Source organism: Lithobates pipiens, unplaced genomic scaffold (genome assembly GCF_037356315.1).
Source record: "Lithobates pipiens isolate NorthernLeopardFrog02 unplaced genomic scaffold, aLitPip1_a1.2 Scaffold_3, whole genome shotgun sequence".
Taxonomy (NCBI): domain Eukaryota; kingdom Metazoa; phylum Chordata; class Amphibia; order Anura; family Ranidae; genus Lithobates; species Lithobates pipiens.
Window position 1 is genome coordinate 5486946 of NW_027507790.1, and position 20100 is coordinate 5507045.

The following is a 20100-nucleotide window of genomic DNA, read 5'->3' on the forward strand; positions in this document are numbered from 1 at the left end:
GTGTCACCCTAGGAGGCTGTCCTCAACTAGAAGCATGACTATATCTCAATTTCCATTACATGGGGACAGGGCAATTGATAGTTTACAGAATATAGGTTGTGTTTTTGTTCTTGAGTTTAGGTAACTTTTAAACTCAAAGAAGGAATGTAGGGCACTATTTATGAAAATGTTTTTGCTTTTTTGTGCATGTGTTCACACTGGGGCGACCTGTCAGGTGACTTAGACGCCTGACAAGTTGTGCTCCATACAGTGCAATGGAACTGTTCTAATGGGAGCAACTCAAGTCACTCCAACTTAGAAAAAGTTTCCTGTACTACTTAGGGGCAACTTTGGATGGGACTTGCATTGACTTTTATTAAAGAAATGGCTTGCAAGCCATGCTGAGGCCGTGGCTTCAGAGTCAGACAACTTTGAAGCCACCACAGTGTGAACCGGCACGAACATGTACTACTTCTTTACATCTTTGAAAAGGGTATCATATGTTACATTCTCGTCAACATGGACATGTTCATCCTAAGGTTGGACATTGTTGGGGAGATAATGAGGTGGAGGGGCATTGGGTCTGTAGGTAAGTATCCCAACTGGGCATAGAAGTTGTTTTTATATATAGGCAGCTAGTGTACCATGACCGTAAACCTGATCCATGGAGTAATGTTTGCAAATAAATAGAGAAGAGAGTTCTGTATAGCCAAAAATATGATTAATATTTGTAGTTCTTAAAAAATAAAAATAAATTTTAGGGGTAAAAAGACCCCCTTCACCAGGGCTATATTGTAATGTATTACAGCCCTCATTAAGGGGTGAGCAGGAATACAGCTACATATTTAGACTGGTTGAAAAAAATTCCATCATAATTCAACCAATAAAAGGGAAAAAAATACATTTTACAATCCTATATACACAATCCCATACCCACGGTGGATCCAGGGGAGGGCAAAAAAAGACCAGCAAAGCATGATCCAATTGACTCCAGCAGGGTAAAAATTCCTTCCTGATCCCCCAAGAGGCAATCGTATATTCCCTGGATCAACTATACCTTTAAATGTTAGTATTCAGTTATATTATGTACATTTAGGAAAGAATCCAGGCCTTTTTTAAAGCAATCTACTGAGCTGGACAGAGCCACCTCTTGAGGGAGTCTATTCCACATTTTCACAGCAATTACTGTGAAGAAACCTTTCCATATTTGGAGATTAAATCTCTTTTCCTCCAGATGTAAAGAGTCCCCCCTTTTCTCCTGTGATGACCTTAAAGTGAATACAGTAATGCAACACTAATTTCAATATATGGACCACTTATGTATTTATATATGGTAATGATATCCCCCTTAATCTCCTCTTCTCAAGAGAGAATACATTCAGTTCCTCTAATCTATCCTCATAGCTGAGCTCCTCCATGCCTCTTATCTGTTTGGTTGCCCTTCTCTGCACTTTCTCCATTCCCCAATATCCTTTTTGTGAACTGGTGCCCAAAACTGAACTGCATATTCCAGATGAGGTCTTACTAATGATTTGTACAGGCGTAAAATGATATCTCTCTCTCTCTGGAGTCCATACCGTTATAAATACAAGAAAGGATGTTTCTCGCTTTGGAAATCACTGCTTGGCATTGTGTGCCTTTGTTAAGCTTATGATCTACCAGAGCACCCAGATCCTTCCCTATCATTGATTCCCTCAGTTGTTCTACCCCTAGTATGTAAGATGCAGGAATATTTTTAGCCCCCGAATCCATAACATTTATCAACATTAAACCTCATTTGCCACGCAGTTGCCAAATTGCATTGAAGTTAAAAAAACGATGGTCAGCAAGTTCCCTATGCTTACACTTGAAGTCCTACCACTGCGCCTATAGACTAGATCTAAACCTATACAGCTGCCACTTTAAATAATACAATAGTGTGAACAATTTTTATGTGAACAATATTTAAACCTCTAACAGAAATGAGATAAAAATAGTGGCGCTAAATCCAATGTTTAAAGTGAAACATGTATGTAAATTACTAAACATGCATCAATTAATATTTAATCACCCTGTGATTAGTGTGAAGAAATAAAGAACAAATTTATCTAAGAAAAAAAGTCCATAAATAAATTCTTCCAATGTTAAAACTTTGTGTAGTATCTTCTCAATTCTTCCACCACACCAATATGTGACAGTGATTCCGCACCCTTCAGATAATGCACTCACCAGCTTCCAATGCCTTGCACTCTCGTGCTTGGCTATATCGCTTTCAACCACACATAAAGGGGTTAAGTGAATTTCAGAATCCAACCATAACATCACACAGATCTCTCCACGTAAATGATAAAGTCCTCCAAATAGTGTAATAATGTAAAACCAGTTTAATTAAAACACTCTGAAAAATCTTCAATCATTAAACTCACATCAAGTAAATTCTTTAAACGCAAAAATTTAAATCATAGCATCACTTCAAACAAATTGTAGCAGCGGTGTATAGTGGTCACGGCGGACCCGAGGTATGCAGATAACAGGTTCACTCTCACCCACCCCTCAGGCTCAGAACAGATCTCCACTTCCTTGTTCAGTTTGCAGCGTCAAATGTTACACGTGATTGCCGTACAGCCATGCCCCGACATGTTTCGTCATATCGACTTAATCATGGGATTCCATGATATGACAAAGCATGTCAGGGCGTGGAATTCTGAAATTCACTTAACCTCTTTATGTGTGGTTGAAAGCGCTATAGCCAAGCTATAGTACAAGCTATAGTGCAAATAATACCATTTCCAATGGTTGTAACATGGGAAACTCCTTATGATCTGCCATAGCCCTCCCCCTATCTTTCCCCATTCCACCCACCAATAGGGACTGGCCCCTGTCTGACCTGTCTGCCATTGTAATCAAATTCACCTTACCCCCTCAATCCAAGTTTAAATACTGCTGCAGCTTTCCCATTAACCTCTCCCCCAGCACAGCAGACCCCCTTCCATTTAGGTGCAAACTATCTTTGAAATGAATAGTCAGCCTAGTGCTCTAAAAACCTAAATCCTTCCTTCTTACACCAGGTCTTTAGCCATGCATTCAGTTCTCTAATCTCCCCATGTCTTTCCTGTGTTGTGCATGGCACAGTCAATATTTCTGAGAATATCACCTTGGAGGTCCTTCGCTTCAACTTTCAGCCTTTCTTTAAATACGCTGCCCTTAATTTTGCAAACTGGAAGATAACACTTGCATGCAGTGTACCCCTACTCATTCACAGGGGAGGGCATCTGGAGGCCCCTTGTTAAAGGGGGCTTCCAGATTCTGATAAGCCCCCTGCCCACAGATCCCCACAACCACCACCCAGAGTTATTGGGAAGAGGCTTTTGTCCCCATCAACATGGGGACAAGATACTTTGGGGTGGATGGCAGAGCCCCAAAGCACCCCCCCATGTTGAGGGTATGTGGCTCGCTCATCCCCCCACTTTCCTAAACCTGTTGGGCTGCATGCTCAAGTAAGGGTCTGGCATGTTGCAGGGTATAATTTAGGTTATAATTTAGGGGGGGCACTGGCTTGCCCCCCCCTTTCCCAGCTTGCATGGCTGCATGCTTGGATAAGGGTCTGGTATGGATTTTGGGGGGACCCCATGCTGTCTTTTTTGAATTTTGAATTCCCTTAAAATCCCTACCAGTCCCTTCTGACAGATGTGATATGCCCTGTACACACGGTTGGAAATTCTGATGGAAAATGTCTGATCGGATTATGTTGTCGGAAAATCCAATTGTGTGTGGGCTCTATCAGACTTTTTCTGCCGGATTTTCCGACGGACAAAGTTTGAGAGCAGGATCTAAAATCCGATTGCATAAATTCCAATTGTGTGTAGACAATTCCGATGGACAAAGTGCCACGCATGCTCAGAATAAACTAAGAGACGAAAGCTATTGGCCACTGGCTGTTTATAGTCCCAACGTACGTGTTTGATGTCACCTTGTTCAGAACGATTGGATTTTCCGACAACTTTATGCGACTGTGTGTATGCAACACAAGTTTTGGCCAAAATTCGTCTGGAAAAAATCCAATGGATTTTGTGGTTGGAATGTCCGACCGTGTGTACAGGGCAATAGAGGAGAGCCGATCGGCTGCTCTCCCGACAGGGGGTTCTGCTCTCATTATGAGCGCAGCCCCCCCCCCGAGGATGCCCACATAGGACCACCAGGGATGCCACCAGGACCACCAGGGATGCCCACTACTGATGACCACCAGGTATGCCACCCATGGCCACCAAGGACGCCAATCAGTGCCAATCACTAATGCCCACCAGTGCCCTATTATTAGTGATGCCCATCAGTGCTATCTATCAGTGTCCATCAGTGCCACTCATCAGTGTCACCTATCAGTTCCCATCCGTGCCCATCATTGCCGCCTATCAGTGCCCATCAGTGCCACCCATAAGTACCCATCAGTGCAGCCTTTCATTGCCCATCAGTATCGCCTATAAGTGCCCATCTGTGCCACCTATGCAAGCCCATTAGTGCCGCCTATCAATGCCCATCAGTGCTGCATATCAGTGCTGCATATCAGTGCCACCTATCAGTGCCACCTAGCAGTGCCCATGAGTGCTGCATATTAGTGCCCATCATCAGTGCCACCTCATCAGTGTAAATTAATGCCTCTTTAACCATCAGCGAAGGAGAAAACTTACTTATTTAAAATTTTATAACAGAAACTAAGAAAAACGGTTTTCTTTTTTAAAATTCTAAGCCTTTTTTTATTTGTTTAGCAAAAAATAAAAACCCCAGAGGTGATCAAATACCGCTAAAGGAAAACTCTAGTTATGGGAACAAAATTATAAAAATGTAGTTTGGGTATAGTGTAGCATGACCGTACAATTGTCATTTAAAAAGAGACGGTGCTTAAAGCTGAAAATTGGCTTAGGCAGGAAGGGGGGAAAGTACATGGTATTGAAGTGGTTAAAGAAAACTGCAGTCTGCTCACATAATTTGTAATAAAAACATTTTTGCCATTCTGAAGCTTCCCTCTAACCACTTTGCATATTATTTTATATAGACTGTCATTCTGTACTTGCCAAATATGGTGCAGAAATCTCCCTCCACAGAGTCTGGCTGCAGCAATTTTGACCGTGGGCAGCTGAAGTTGCTGCCCATTCACTTCCTGGATCCACACATAGGCACAACTCCAGCTCTGCAGCCCTGCAGCTCTCATTGGCCCTCTTATGACTCACCCCCCCTCCTGGAAAACTCTCACAAGAGTGAGCGAGAGAGCGGTGCATGGTGTCATAAGCCTAGGCTTTTTACCAGATAAGAAACAGGAAAGTGGGCTGTATAAGGTATTTACTGGCAGAAAAAAAAGTGTTTTACTATCCAAAGTTAAAACAACAAGGGCAGAGGATTTAATAGATGGAAAGGTGAAAAAATGACTGAAGGTCCACTTTAAGAAACAAAATATTAACTAGCAAATAACATTTGAACACTGAACGAGAATATCATAGAACAGGTATTTAACTCTTCTTTAAAGTGTATGTATCATCATCCTAACAAAAATGTCTCTTATTTGCTCTAAATATACAGTTGAAAGTGTTTTGTTATTTGTTTGATAGGTATAAAAATACCTGTTGATTTTGCCAGATATCTTGTGAGCTGATAACTTCATGTGCTGTCTATGCACAAGCAGGAGTTATGGAGATGAAGTGAGAGGAGATGAGGACAGGCCCGTGCTCTTTGTAATTCATCAGAAATTAAGTAGGGAGGGCTGACACCGCATGGTTAGGAATTCAGAGCTGTGTTGTCATGTCAAAATAGAGGTAGGAGCATACTACGAAGGAGCATACTAAAAGATATTTTTTTAAACTGAGTTATGTATATAAAAGTGCAGACATTTTTTGAAGACCCCTTGTATATTTCTGGCACATCAATGGTTATTTTTCATTACTTGCAGTATGTTTTTTTTTTTATTATTAATATGCAGAAAATCTAAGAAGATGGAATCAACCTCAGCTGTTTTATTTAATGAAAAGTAATGGAGCAAAGCACTAAGTGCAAAAATCTATAGTGAACCAATCAAAATTCACGAAGATGACTGTAATTAGCTACCATGGGCATTGCACTTAGGGAGCTTGTTTTTTTTGTACTCTTTTATTGTTATTACAGAACAGTATATGCTACTTAACAGCTTAAAAAGAGAATGTAAGCACATATCCTAGATTTCTTTTAATTTATTTATTCTTTATTCCATTTTCCTTCATACATACAAATCATCATGGTACAAAACAACATAAATAAAGAGAAAATATGTCAGTATTACAAACACATTATCTTTCAATATTTCTTATCTTCTTTATTCCATGTTTCCTTACATATCAACCACTTTTAACCCTTCCCCCTCCCTCCTCTCCCTCCCTACCCTGAAGCCCTCGCTCCTCCTTAACTTATTATTCTACTGCAGATTTACTTCCCTATTTTCCAATGTGGCTATAGATAATTTATTCATGGTATAGTTTTGGATCTGCCTAACATTCCTTATATTTAATCCTGCCTCTCTCCTACTCCTTCCTAGTCAGATAGGGTACCCCATTTAATTCGCCCATGGCCTCCATATTTTCTCAAATTCTCTAAGGTTCCCCCTTTTTATATATACTGTCACATATCCTAGATTTTAATATATTTTCCAGTTTTCTATAGTTATAGGAGACTTGTATTGCTTATATAAAACTTGCAGCATCAATAGTTAAACTATCATTATTCGTTAGGGAGAAAGCAATAAACCACCACAATGATGAAGTAACTGACATTTCCCCAAGGATCAACATCCAGAAAATTGAATCTTCTTTTCCAAGAAAGCTTGTTAACACTATTACTCTGGATATTTGTATCACGCTGTCCAGCTACACATGACTTTCACACATTCTCCACAACTCTTATCCCCTCTGTTACGACTACATTTTCAGTTGATCCTATGCTGTGTTTTATGTGCCCTAAATAAATAATTATGAATTCTATATACCAGTAATAACCATAGGTAACACATGTACCATAAACAATTCTCGTACAGGTTGGTGTGGGCTGAACCTTGACAAAAAGTCCTGATAAAACTTGGGGTTCCTTAGTGGGCGTTACCTTTCCCTGGGTCATGTACAACACTAAGAAATGTACTCATAAACAAGAGACGACAAGAGAGCAGCACAGTGCCATTACTCATAGTTGTTGTCTGAGTATTACTGTGGAGAGAGGTCGGGTTCAGGGCCAGTTTGGTGATTATACTCCCAGAGATGACAGATAGCCACCTAGTATAGGCTTTTCCTGGAGCCCCATAGTTACATAGTCGGTAAGGTTGAAAAAAAGACACCAGTCCATCTAGTTCAATCTGTGGTGTGTGTGCATGTGCACGTGCGTATGTGTGTGTTTATGTCAACAGTATATCGTATGTTGTGATCGTTAAGATGCTCATCTAATAGTTTTTTTAAACTATCGCGCTCCAAACTTGTTTTTTCATTCTCATTAATATATTTATTTTTTTCTCTTTTTTTCCTACCCTATTTACACTTTATGCATCTCACCCTTCCATTTCTCTGGCAGTCCCACAAATCTGAGGTTACAGCGGCAGAGTCTGTTTTCCATATCGTCCTGTTTACTGAGGATGACGCTTAGCAGATGTTGAAGCCGCTCAGTGGTGACTTGCAAGGGGGGATGTCATACTCCACCTGTCTGATCCTGCACTCTGCCTCGGTTACCCTCTCCCACAGTTTGTGCATATATTGGCGGATGAGGGAGATGTCGATCTTAACCTCCTCGATCTTGGATGTGAGAGTCGTCTGGCAAAGGGAGACGGCATCGAGGATCCGAGCCGTGTCTCTGGAGGGTGGAACCTCTTCCCCCAAGCTGGATGCGGCGCTATCTTCCCCTGCTGGGTCTTGGTCGTCGTTGCAGTATTTACCAAGTTTAGCAATTGCGCCCAGAGCTCTTTTCGGAGGCGACATTGGCACGGTGTCTTCTCTGATATGTGTTGATAGTCTGTACTGAGTTAGAGGATTATTTAGTCCCACAGGATCGCATTTTGGGATAGCGCGCAGCTGGAGCTTACTCCATGCAGCTTCAGGCCACGCCCCTTTCACCCTTCCATTTCTACTTGTCCCTTTACCCTTTGTCTCCTCTTCTTCTTCATGGGTTTCCCCACCAACTTTACTTGAATGGTCCTGGGGTCCAGTTCAGAAAACCCCTCTAGATACACATGAAGACATGCTGATCGATTATTACACAGTAAAAGTAATAAGGCTGACTTGCCCCCTCCGGTTCTTACCTTCCTGCTGTCTAGTTGGACTATTTGGGGGTGTTCTTGGAAGAAGAGATCCAGCCGCCAAGATAGCCTTACCAGAGCTCAGGAATCCCCAAGGAAATGCTCCCCTACTAATGACCAATTAGCCCCTCCTTGGTTTTTATACTCTGCAATTGTTTGTACTACAGTGAGGCTCTGGATAATATTATTTATAATGCATATATTATATATAATTTTATATATACAGTATATATGTAATATTATATACACAGAGATCTCTCTAATATTGTATCTTGTTACTAGCATATATTTTTTTACTGTAAATACAACTATATGTACTTGTCAAAAAAACATTTTATGCTTTTGTATTTGACTATCTTTTTTTATTTAGAGAATTTTTTGGTGTCTTTATTTCTAGTGAATCTCTGCAAGAGTTTGTCCCAAACTTTACCATCTTAATCAAGAACAACATCCATTTCCCTCAGTTCAGATTCTCCAAGTAAGATTATTTAATCGATGATTCTTAAGCTCACCTCCTGCCTGTACAAATTCTTGTCCAAAAACACTTGTACATATTGTGTGTGTTATTTAGAGTGCTATGTTAGGTGCATTCCAAAGCACTTAATAAGAATTATAGAATCTGATTGTTACTGAGCACCAGGCAGTAAGTTTACAATTTGCTTAGTGGCTCTTAATGGTAAAGCATTGCTATAAATGATAGCTGCCAAAATTCAAAGTACAAATCAAATGATTAGCAAACCACTTGTAATAGACGGATGCTTCATCATGCCCCCAGGGTAAAAACTATGAACAGAGAAGACAGGGTCCTAGGTTTGTCTGCCGGGGCATGCCATGGCCACTAATCTCTTCAAGATCAAAGTACTATGAGTGGTCTGCCTGAATTATGTTAACAAAAAAAGTTGCAAACATGCTTGAAAATACAGTTTACAGGCATACCCCACTTTTAAGTACACAATGGGGTTTATTTACTAAAGCTCGAAAAGTGCAAAATCAGGCTCACTTCTGCATAAAAACCAATGAGCTTCTAACCCCAGCTTGTTCAATTAAGCTTGGTTATAAAACCTGGAAGCTCATTGGTTTCTATGCAGAAGCGAGCCTGATTTTGCACTTTACAGCTTTAGTAAATAAACCCCATTGTGTACTTAAAAGTGGGGTATGCCTGTACATCTTAACTCCTTACCTATCAAGTAAACTAATTTTGCATTATTGTACTAATCTAATATTGTTATGTGTTAACTCACCAGTAAATTATAGTGCCAGCAAATCTTACAGAGCACAATATGGTTACCACCACAATAATAGTTACCATTGCAGCAAAAAGGCAGTATAACTCTAGGGAAAAATGTTTTTTTCTAGTTTTAGGTAAAGGGGGAAAGGGTTAAAGCCTTTGTCAGGGGTAGAGGGAAAACCTTGTTTAAGTGACAACTGTCATAGATGGTTTTTTCTCTTATTTTAAAGATATTACCACTTACATCTTTTTGTGTCATATAATGTTGCATTGTACTAGGTGCATTCTAATCCTGCTAGTAGGGACATTACTACGATGATTACACTACATTCAAGGAATCCAAAAAAGGATTGATTGGAATTACAATTTATAGTAGGCATTAATAACAATGCACCCTAGCTGATAAAGAATATAATAATCATCTAATACCGAGGAAAGAATATAATAATGATTTGATACAGAGGAAAGTCATGGTCTTGCAGAAGCCAGTGCTTTATTCCTCTGCTCAACAAAAATGGAATATGTTACCCCAATGTTGTAAAGCGCTTCGTAAACCGTTGGTGCTATTTAAATCCTGTATAATAATAATAATAACTAATAATTGAGCAAAATTACCCTCTGCACAGTTAATATAGTACACAAAAAAACTTACTGTGAGTTGCCCCTTGCACTGTTATATGTTCCTACACCACCAAGCTAAGGTTAATATATAAATAGTGCCATGCAGTAATACATATATTCCCAACAGGAAAATCGAAAGTAAAGAAAATGCTAAGAAAAATGTATACAACCCGCGTGCTTAATTTTTTTTACCAGGCAACCTCAATATACACACAAATAATAACTAACTATCCAATTCATGCACAAAAGATCACATATACCAGTGTTTACAGCATGGAATGTTTTTTTACCCTTTTGGACATCACGCGATGAGTGATGAAAGGCGTAAGGGGGCCTATAACGTCATCATGCATACCGAGAAGTATGGTATTTTGAGGCTGCAAGTTCCTAATCGGAAGTTCTCTTAAGTGAGCAATGCTCTTTTAATATGTCATAATACTGTAGTGTACCAGGACTGTGCACTTTTAAAATTGAGTGTATTTTTTATTTTTAAATAGAATTTGGTGATTTTAAATGGAAAGCACAATGATCGTTCTATTTTTTTGAGCTATACCCTGGAGATCTAGCCAGGGAGGAGAATAATTATTATAACAGACCAGAGGGACCATATATGAAGGAGGCACAGAAATAAGTTTGGAGTTATCAGGGAGGTCTATGACCCCTTAAATGGGAAGGTGCAGTGTGACCTATTTATCCATATAGGTCAATGCTTTCAGGTATTGGATTTCAATATTGGAATCATTCACTGGTACTGTGAGTCTAGATTTAGAACTGTCACATGTTGTGAACAGTAAGGTGGGACTGCTACACATTGTGGGTATTTTGCTGTTTATGAATTGAAGTGTTATTCATTTTTGTGCACGCAGGTTAATTTTGAAAATAATTTTTATGCATTTGGGGACTGTTACACGCTGTGAACACAATACACTAATATACACAGTGATTTTTTTTGTGCATGAATTGTATAGTAAGTTATTTGTATATATGCTGAAATTGCTTTGTTCGGGCCTTACCTTCTATATTAATTTGTCGCCATCTGGTGCCGTAACAATATAATCGATCCAATCGTTATTTGAAGTGCCAAGCTACTTTTAAAAGGTGACTGGTACAGTAGACAGTGTTAAATGCTAAACAAAGTAATAATCTATTACTGACTGAAGCTTGAAAAGTTTTTTTCCAATAAATAAATAATGATTAAAAAAGTTCAAAGTGATCAAGTATTTATTGCAATGCACAAATATCTTGGTCAGAATGAGAACATAAAACACTTATTTACCTGGAAAACATATTGAAAAACAATCAACTACCTTGTAAGGTTGCAATCATAACAAATCAATTGCAAGAATATAACAAAATAACTCATTGAACAAAGTAGTGCAAGATAAATTGTACATTCTACTCCTCCTGAGTATTGCAATACCACATGTGTGGGACTTTTCCACAGCCTGGCCACTTAGAGAGGCCCAACATGCAGGGAGCGCCGTCACGTGTTCTAGGAGCATAAATTACACATCTAACTTGTTGACTAACTATTACACTTTTGAAGGCCCAGGAGCACCAGGACTATGACACGTGACACTGATGTGGCACTGATGACACGTGGCACTGATGACAGATGGCACTAATATGTGGTACTGCTGACAGATGGCACTAATACGTGGCACTGATGACACGTGACACTGATGACAGATGACACTAATACATGGCACTGAAGACACATGACACTGATAACAGATGGCACTAAAATGCGGCACTGATGACATGTGACACTGATGACAGATGACACTAATATGTGGCACTGCTGACAGATGGCACTAATACGTGGCACTGATGACAGATGGCACTAGTACGTGACACTGATGACACGTGACACTGATAACAGATGGCACATGGCACTAGGGACAGGTGGCACTGAGGACAGATGGCACTGGGGACAGGTGGCACTGGGGACAGGTGGCACTGATGACAGATGGCACTTATACATGGCACTGGGGACAGGTGGCACTGGGGACAGATGGCACTTATATGTGTCACTGGGGACAGGTGGCATTAGGGACAGATGGCACTGATGACAGATGGCACTTATACGTGGCACTGGGGACAGGTGGCACTGATGAAAGATGGCACTTATACGTGGCACTGGGGACCGATGGAACTGGGGATAGGTGGCACTTATACATGGCAGTGGCACTGGGGACAGGTGGCACTGGGGACAGATGGCACTGATGACAGATGGCACTTATACCTGGCACTGATGACAGATGGCACTTATACGTGGCACTGGGGACAGATGGCACTGGGGACAGGTGGCACTTATACATGGCAGTGGCACTGGGGACAGATGGCACTTATACGTGGCACTGGGGACAGGTGGCACTTATACATGACAGTGGCACTGGGGACAGGTGGCACTGATGACAGATGGCACTTATACGTGGCACTGGGGACAGATGGCACTGGGGGCAGGTGGCACTTATACATGGCAGTGGCACTGGGGACAGATGGCACTTATACGTAGCACTGGAGACAGGTGGCACTTATACATGGCAGTGGCACTGGGGACAGGTGGCACTGATGACAGATGGCACTTATACGTGGCACTGGGGACAGGTGGCACTGATGACAGATGGCACTTATACGTGGCACTGGGGACAGGTGGCACTGATGACAGGTGGCACTTATACGTGGCACTGGGGACAGATGGCACTGGGGACAGGTGGCACTGGGGACAGGTGGCACTGGGGACAGATGGCACTGGGGACAGGTGGCACTGGGGACAGAGAGATGGCACTGGGGACAGGTGGCACTGGGGACAGAGAGATGGCACTGGGGCCAGATGGCACTGGGGACAGCACTTTACATTGTTTTTTTTTTTTTTTTACTCACAGTGACAGGCTGCACGTCGCTCTCCCTCCTCACAGGCTGTCTCTGTGAGGGGGAGAGTCGGCGATGAGAGATGATCTCATGATATCATCTATCATTGGACAGATCAGTGCTAAATGGCCGCTGTGATTGGCCATTTAGCATGATCTGTGATTGGCTGTGTCCAAGGGACACTGCCGACACAGAACTTCCCTGATGCGCGCCCGTGGCACGCATCAGGGGAAGTAAACAAAGACATCCTCCCGGCAACTGCCGTCCGCGCTGTAGCCTGCTATAGCGCAGACGCCTAGTGCAAAGTATGGGCTTGCGGGGCTCGCGGGGCCCCCTATTGGACGGGGCCCATGGGCTTGAGCCCCGTCAAGCCCTATTGAAAGTCCGGCCCTGTATGAAGGGATTACAGTATAAGACCAGTGCATGACCAGTATAAGACCAGTGGTTGCCATTGGTCCTACAATGTGCAATACGACATTAACTAGAAGGGCAGTAACAAGATGGGTTGGAGATGAAGAGCAGCTACATGGTACTGGTGGTCACAACTAGAAGAAGCGGGGAAGAAGACCCAGAGTTATTAAAGTGTATTGTAAAGGCTGAAGGTTTTTTACATTCTATGCATGAAGGTAAAAACCGTCAATGTTCAGCATCTCCCCCAGCCCCCCTAATACTTACCTGAGCCTGATCTTCGTCTATCGATGCACACAAGAGCCATTGGCTCCCACTGCTGCCAATCACAGCCAGTAAGCCAATGATGAGAGGGGGGTGGGGCCGAGCCGTAGCTCTATGTGTGAATGGACATGCAGAGCCATGGCTCGGAAGCCCCATTGCAAGCTGCTTGCTCTGGGGGCACTTTGCAGGAGGGAGTGGCAAGGAGCGCCGGTGGGGGACCTGAGAAGAGGAGGATCAAACCTGCTTTGTGCAACACCACTGCACAGAGCCAGTAAGTATAACATGTTTGTTATTTTTTTTAAATAAAATTATTTTAATACCACTTTAAAGTGGTTGCACCCCTAGAGAAAAAACATGCTCCTGTCCCTTTAAGGCACGAGATATAGAACATTTCTTTTGGCATATCAATTGTCCCTTTCTGTGTTGTGCAATACTTCGTTGTTCCTATGTCCCCCTGTGTATACTGACCACACTTATCTCCGCTGCTGATCCCCGATAGCGTGGTCATATTACATGCCTCCGTAACATCTATTGTATTTTTTTGCCCTCTCTGTTTCAGAAACATATTAAGTACAGTGTGTATATATTTTTTTAATTATAAATCTAAATACCTTCTTTGCCCCCAGTGCTGCTGTGTGGTCACTTGTCCTCCCTCTGCTAGCGTGCATAAGTCAGAGGGTAAATCTCAGCCCCTCCCATTGTATTTCTTAGATTGAGGACATGTGACCACACAGCAGAACTGGGCAAAGAAGGTATTTAGCTTTATAATTAACAAAACAAAAAACATACACTCACTGTATTTAATATGTTCTCGGGGGGTCATTGGTATTGTATTTATTTATGTTCAGAGTTAGGCTTTAACTGTGCATCTAACAGTGTATAGGACAACCATAAAAAGCAAATCATCTGTTTTCAGTGACAGATTTTCTAATATGTTAATTGTCTTTTAAATGTCGTAGTTTATGGACTAAAAACACAAACATAAACTATCTTGATAATGTTGGAATTTAATGGACAATAAAGACATGGTTGAAGCATAAAGCTTGAATACTAATAAGCATTATGGTATCCAGTTCTATTTTGTTGTGTTATTAGTCGGACTATGCAATTTCTCACTCATGCCGTCTTTTCTTCTTCCCTACAGGGGAAACATTGAAGGCAACAACGCTCTAAAGAACTGTACTTACCACCCTACGCACTCTCCTTCCTGTCCAATATTCACCATGGGTTTTATTGTGGGGGAAGCTGGTGTAAATTTCACTGAAATAGCATATAAGGTCAGATATAATTTTACAGAACACGTTTGTACCATATCAAAATTAATATGTGCAATTAATGCCCAATTCATGTATTTATAATATATTATGAATCCCCAAATAATGACAAAGTTTTTTTTTGCATATACTTTATATTACAATTTTTTTTTCATCTTAAAGTAGAACTATAGGCACAACTTCTGTGTCCCATTGCAGAGATTTCCCTTCACTTCCTGTCTAATAACCAAACAGGAAGTGAAAGGAAATTCCTGCAAATGAAGGAAATTACCTCTAGGTCCCCCTCTATTCATTTTCTGGGGACAGCCCAAAATGTGGGGGTTCTAATCCATCTCCACTGTCCAAAACTAAAACAAAAAAGTTTTGCCTTAACCACTTCACACAAAATGACGTACCTGTACGTTGTTTGGAGGAAGTGGTTGTACCGAGGTAAAGCCTGCAGGCTTCACTCCGGTGCTATTTTTAGAGCTGGCGGTCAGCTTTCTGATGATAACAACAGATGCGGCTCAGCAGCCAGTCACCTTCTGTTGCTCTGCCCGGGTCTCCCGACTCACCAGGAGACCCAAGTGACCAGCTGGCACGTCTGTCGGCTGGCCGGAGTCCTGAACAAAACCGAATTGGCTTTGATCGGGTCTCCAATGTAGTGACCCGAAAGGGACGTCACTTCCATTATACTCGTCTGCCGATTTTGCCGTTTTGAATACTTTAAAGTGCAAAGGGGGGATTTGGGGTTTTTTAGACCTCAGATCCCTCCAAATAGACTACCTGTCACTGCCTATTACTGTCACAAGGGATGTTTACATTCCTTGTGACAGCAATAAAAGTGATCAGATTTTTTTTTAAAGAGATAGTGTAAAAAATAAAGAAATAAATAAATAAGAAAAAAAATTAAAATGTAAAGCGCCCCCGTCCCTGCTTGCTTGCGCACCAAAGAAAACGCTTGCATAAGTCGTGCCCGCAAATGTAAGCAGTTTTCAATTCACACATATGAGGTATTGCTGTGATCGTCAGAGCAAGAGCAAAAGACCCCCTTTGTAACTCTAAAATGGTAACTGTTAAATTTCTTTAAAGCGTCGCCTATGGAGCTTTTTTAGTACTGTAGTTTGTAACCGGAGCATGTTAGGTATCTTTCTACTCGGCATAACATCATCTTTCACAATATACAAAAAAATTGGCCTAACTTTACTTTACTTTAGTTTTTTTTAATTCAGTGAAGTGTATGTTTTTCAAAAAAATAGCATTTTAAAGACCACTGCACAAATAACGTGTGACATAAAATATTGCAACGACCGCCATTTTATCTTTTAGCAAAGATTCTTTGCTAAATATATATAAATATATATATATATATATATATATATATATATATATATATATATATATATATATATATATATATAATGTTTGTGGGCTCCAAGTAATTTTCTAGCAAAAAATACTGATTTTAATTGCTAAACAACAAATGTCAAAAATAGGCTTGGTCCAGAAGTGGCTAATGTTCATTTCCAACTAACATGACATTTAGATAAAGACCTGCTGTTGATCTCTAAAGCAAGCTATAGACAGTTTAAATATCAGCCAATTCAGCAGGGACCAGGCATGATTCGAACCATGCATGGGCAGGCTGATTGTACCCAAATTAATTGATCAAACAACACAGGTACAACCAGCCTGTTGGATTTTACATGCGATATTTGCTAGGGGCTATTATAGCCCCTAGCAGTAATCACTGTGTTCTCCCGGCAGGGACGGCTCCCCTCGAATTCAGCCAAAAATTCAGGCGGAAATCGAACCTGAAATGGTGATCAGAGACACACCGGACCCCCTGCTGTGAACCGGCCTGTGATGTGGTCTGAACCCAGCCTTATTATATGATTTTGGAGTAAATTAACTTAAAGACCACATTCTCTGTTAGAAATTTGTCTGATCAAGAAAAACTTTCCATCCTGTTCCTTCAAATCTTCTTATCACTGTGGTCAAAAACAAATGTCAATTTGACCTCACTATTGATTCGAAAATCAAACTAACCACCCTAAAAAAAAAAAAATGCATAAAAAGGCTACAAAAAAAATAAATAAAGCCTGTTGCTAGGCAGTTCGTCCTAATCTGCCTCTTCCTATTCCGCTGTGATCTTCTGTTTTCTCCTCCTCGCGTTATCTTCTGAGGAATGGTGCGCGTTGTGTTGTGGGAACTGTGTGTCTCACAACACAGCGAGCCCCATTCACAAAGTGCTCCGCGTCTTCGCCATGCGCAGTAGGAAACGGGCAGTGAAGCTGCAAGGCTCCACTGCCTGTTTTCCTTACTTTGAATGGCGACGCCGGGCCCCTAGAGCTGAGGGACGGGTCGGCTGACATCGCTGGTACCCTAGAAAGGTAAGTGCTTATTAAAAGTCAGCAGCTACAGTGTTTGTAGCTGCTGACTTTTAATTTTATTTATTTTTTCACTGGCCCACCCCTTTAACATGAAGATTTTTTTTAGTCAAAGAAGGTGTTTAACCACTTAAGGACCGCCGTATTGCCAATGTACGTCAACACAATGGCACAGGCAGGCACAAGCACGTACATGTACGTGCCTGCCTTCCAGCGGGTGGGGGGTCCGATCGGACCCCCTCCCGCTGGATACGACGGTCCGGTTCGCTCCAGGAGCGTTCCGTGATGAGGGGATGGCCGTTGGTTTTCGGCCACCCCCTCTGGATCGCTCCTGGCCAATGAGAAGCTTCCTCCCACTGTGTATTGTTTACACAGGAAGGAGGAAGTGATGTCATTCTCCTCGGGGCGGTCTTTTTGACCGGACTACGAGGAGAAGACACAGAGTAAGTGTGCACCAACACTACACTGACATGTAGGTACACACAGGCACACAAACCCCCCCCCGATCCCCCCCCCGATCCCCCCCCCGATCGCCCCCCGATCCCCCCCCCAGTCACAGTGTCACTGATTGCATTGATCATTTCTTTACTGATCACTGCATTCAGTGTCAGTTGTGACAGTAAAAACTGTCAGGACAGTTAGTGTTAGGTCCAGGGTAGCCCCCTATCACCCCCCAATAAAGATTTAACCCCCTGATTGCCCCTAGAGTTAACCCTTTCACCCCCTTTTGCCAGTGTCACTAAGCGATCATTTTTCTGATCGCTGCATGTGTCGCTAGGTAGCTAGTTATTTTTTTAGGTTCACCGCCAGGTTTTTATATCGCTAGGTACCCCGATATACTACCCAATAATGGTTTTAACCCCCGATTGCCGCTAGTTAACCCTTTCACCCCCTTTTGCCAGTGTCACTAAGCGATCGTTTTTCTGATCGCTGCATTAGTGTCGCTACTGTCGCTAGGTAGCTAGTTATTTTTTTAGGTTCACCGCCAGGTTTTTATAGCGCTAGGTACCCCGATATACTACCCAATAATGGTTTTAACCCCCTGATTGACGCTAGTTAACCCTTTCACCCCCTTTTGCCAGTGTCACTAAGCGATCATTTTTCTGATCGCTGCATCAGTGTCGCTACTGTCACTAGGTAGCTAGTTATTTTTTTAGGTTCACCGCCAGGTTTTTATAGCGCTAGGTACCCCGATATACTACCCAATAATGGTTTTAACCCCCTGATTGCTGCTAGTTAACCCTTTCACCCCCTTTTGCCAGTGTCACTAAGCGATCATTTTTCTGATCGCTGCATTAGTGTCGCTAGTGTTGCTAGGTAGCTAGTTATTTTTTTAGGTTCACCGCCAGGTTTTTATAGCGCTAGGTACCCCGATATACTACCCAATTATGGTTTTAACCCCCTGATTGCCGCTAGTTAACCCTTTCACCCCCTTTTGCCAGTGTCACTAAGCGATCATTTTTCTGATCGCTGCATTAGTGTCACTACTGTCGCTAGGTAGCTAGTTATTTTTTTAGGTTCACCGCCAGGTTTTTATAGCGCTAGGTACCCCCATATACTACCCAATTGCCCCTAGTTAACCCTTTCACCAGCGATCACAGTATAAGTGTTACTGGTGACGCTGGTTAGCCAGTTAGTTATTTAGGTTCCCCGTCAGGTTTTTATATAGCGCCAGGGACCCCCATATACTACCTAATAAAAATTTGAACCCCCTGATTGCCCCTAGTTAACCCTTTCACCACTGATCACCGTATAAGTGTTACGGGTGACTCTGGTTAGTTTGTTTTTTATAGCATCAGGGCACCCACCATTTATTACCCAATAAAGGTTTAACCCCCTGATCACCTGGTGGGTGATATCAATTAGGTTTTAGGGTCAGGGTCTGCGTCGCCCCAGGCAGCGCTAGGTTAGTGCCAGTACAGCTAACACCCACGCGCAAAGCGTAAACCTCCCGTAGTGGTATAGAATCTGAACAGATCAATATCTGATCTGATCAGATTTATACTAGCGTCCCCAGCAGTTTAGGGTTCCAAAAAAACGCATTGTTAGCGGGATCAGCCCAGATACCTGCTAGCACCTGCGTTTTGCCCCTCTGCCCAGCCCACCCAAGTGCAGTATCGATCGATCACTGTCACTTACAAAACACTAAACACATAACTGCAGCGATCGCAGAGTGAGGCCTGATCCCTGCCATCGCTAACAGGTTTTTTGGTAGCATTTTATATTTAAATCCGGAAGGCAGTGCTTGGTTTTCGGGGGCCCGTACGTGGCTAGGCTCCCAAAAAGTCCCCCACATGTGGTATCCCCGTACTCGGGAGAAGCAGCAGAATTTATTTTGGGGTGTAATTTGACTTATGCCCATAGCATGTGTGAGCAATATATCATTTAGTGACAACTTTGTGCAAAAAAAAAAAAGTTTGTAATATTCCCGCAACTTGTGTCAAAATATAAAATATTCCATGGACTCAACATGCCTCTCAGTAAATAGCTTGGGGTGTCTACTTTCCAAAATGGGGTCATTTTGGGGGGTTTTGTGCTATTTTGGCATTTTATGGCCTTCGAAACTGTGATAGGTAGTGAGGAGTAAAATCAAAAATTTACACCCTTAGAAATCCTGAAGGTGGTGATTGGTTTTCGGGGTGCCGTGCACGACTAGACTCCCAAAAAGTCCCACACATGTGGTATCCCCATACTCGGGAGAAGTAGCGGAATATATTTTGGGGTGCAATTCCACATATAACCATGGCATGTGTGAGCAATATATCATTTAGTGACAACTTTTTGTAAAAAAAATTTATTTTTTTATTTTTT

General features: G+C 42.0%; 1 protein-coding gene across 1 annotated transcript in view; it reads left to right on the plus strand.

Moving 5' to 3' along the window:
* Positions 1 to 20100, plus strand: part of P2RX2 (purinergic receptor P2X 2) — a 71800-nt gene that overhangs the window by 9611 nt on the left and 42089 nt on the right. The window contains exons 6-7 of the mRNA XM_077461190.1: positions 8649 to 8729; positions 14791 to 14923. Of these exons, the coding sequence (XP_077317316.1) occupies positions 8649 to 8729; positions 14791 to 14923 (214 nt within the window). The remainder of the gene's footprint in view (positions 1 to 8648; positions 8730 to 14790; positions 14924 to 20100) is intronic.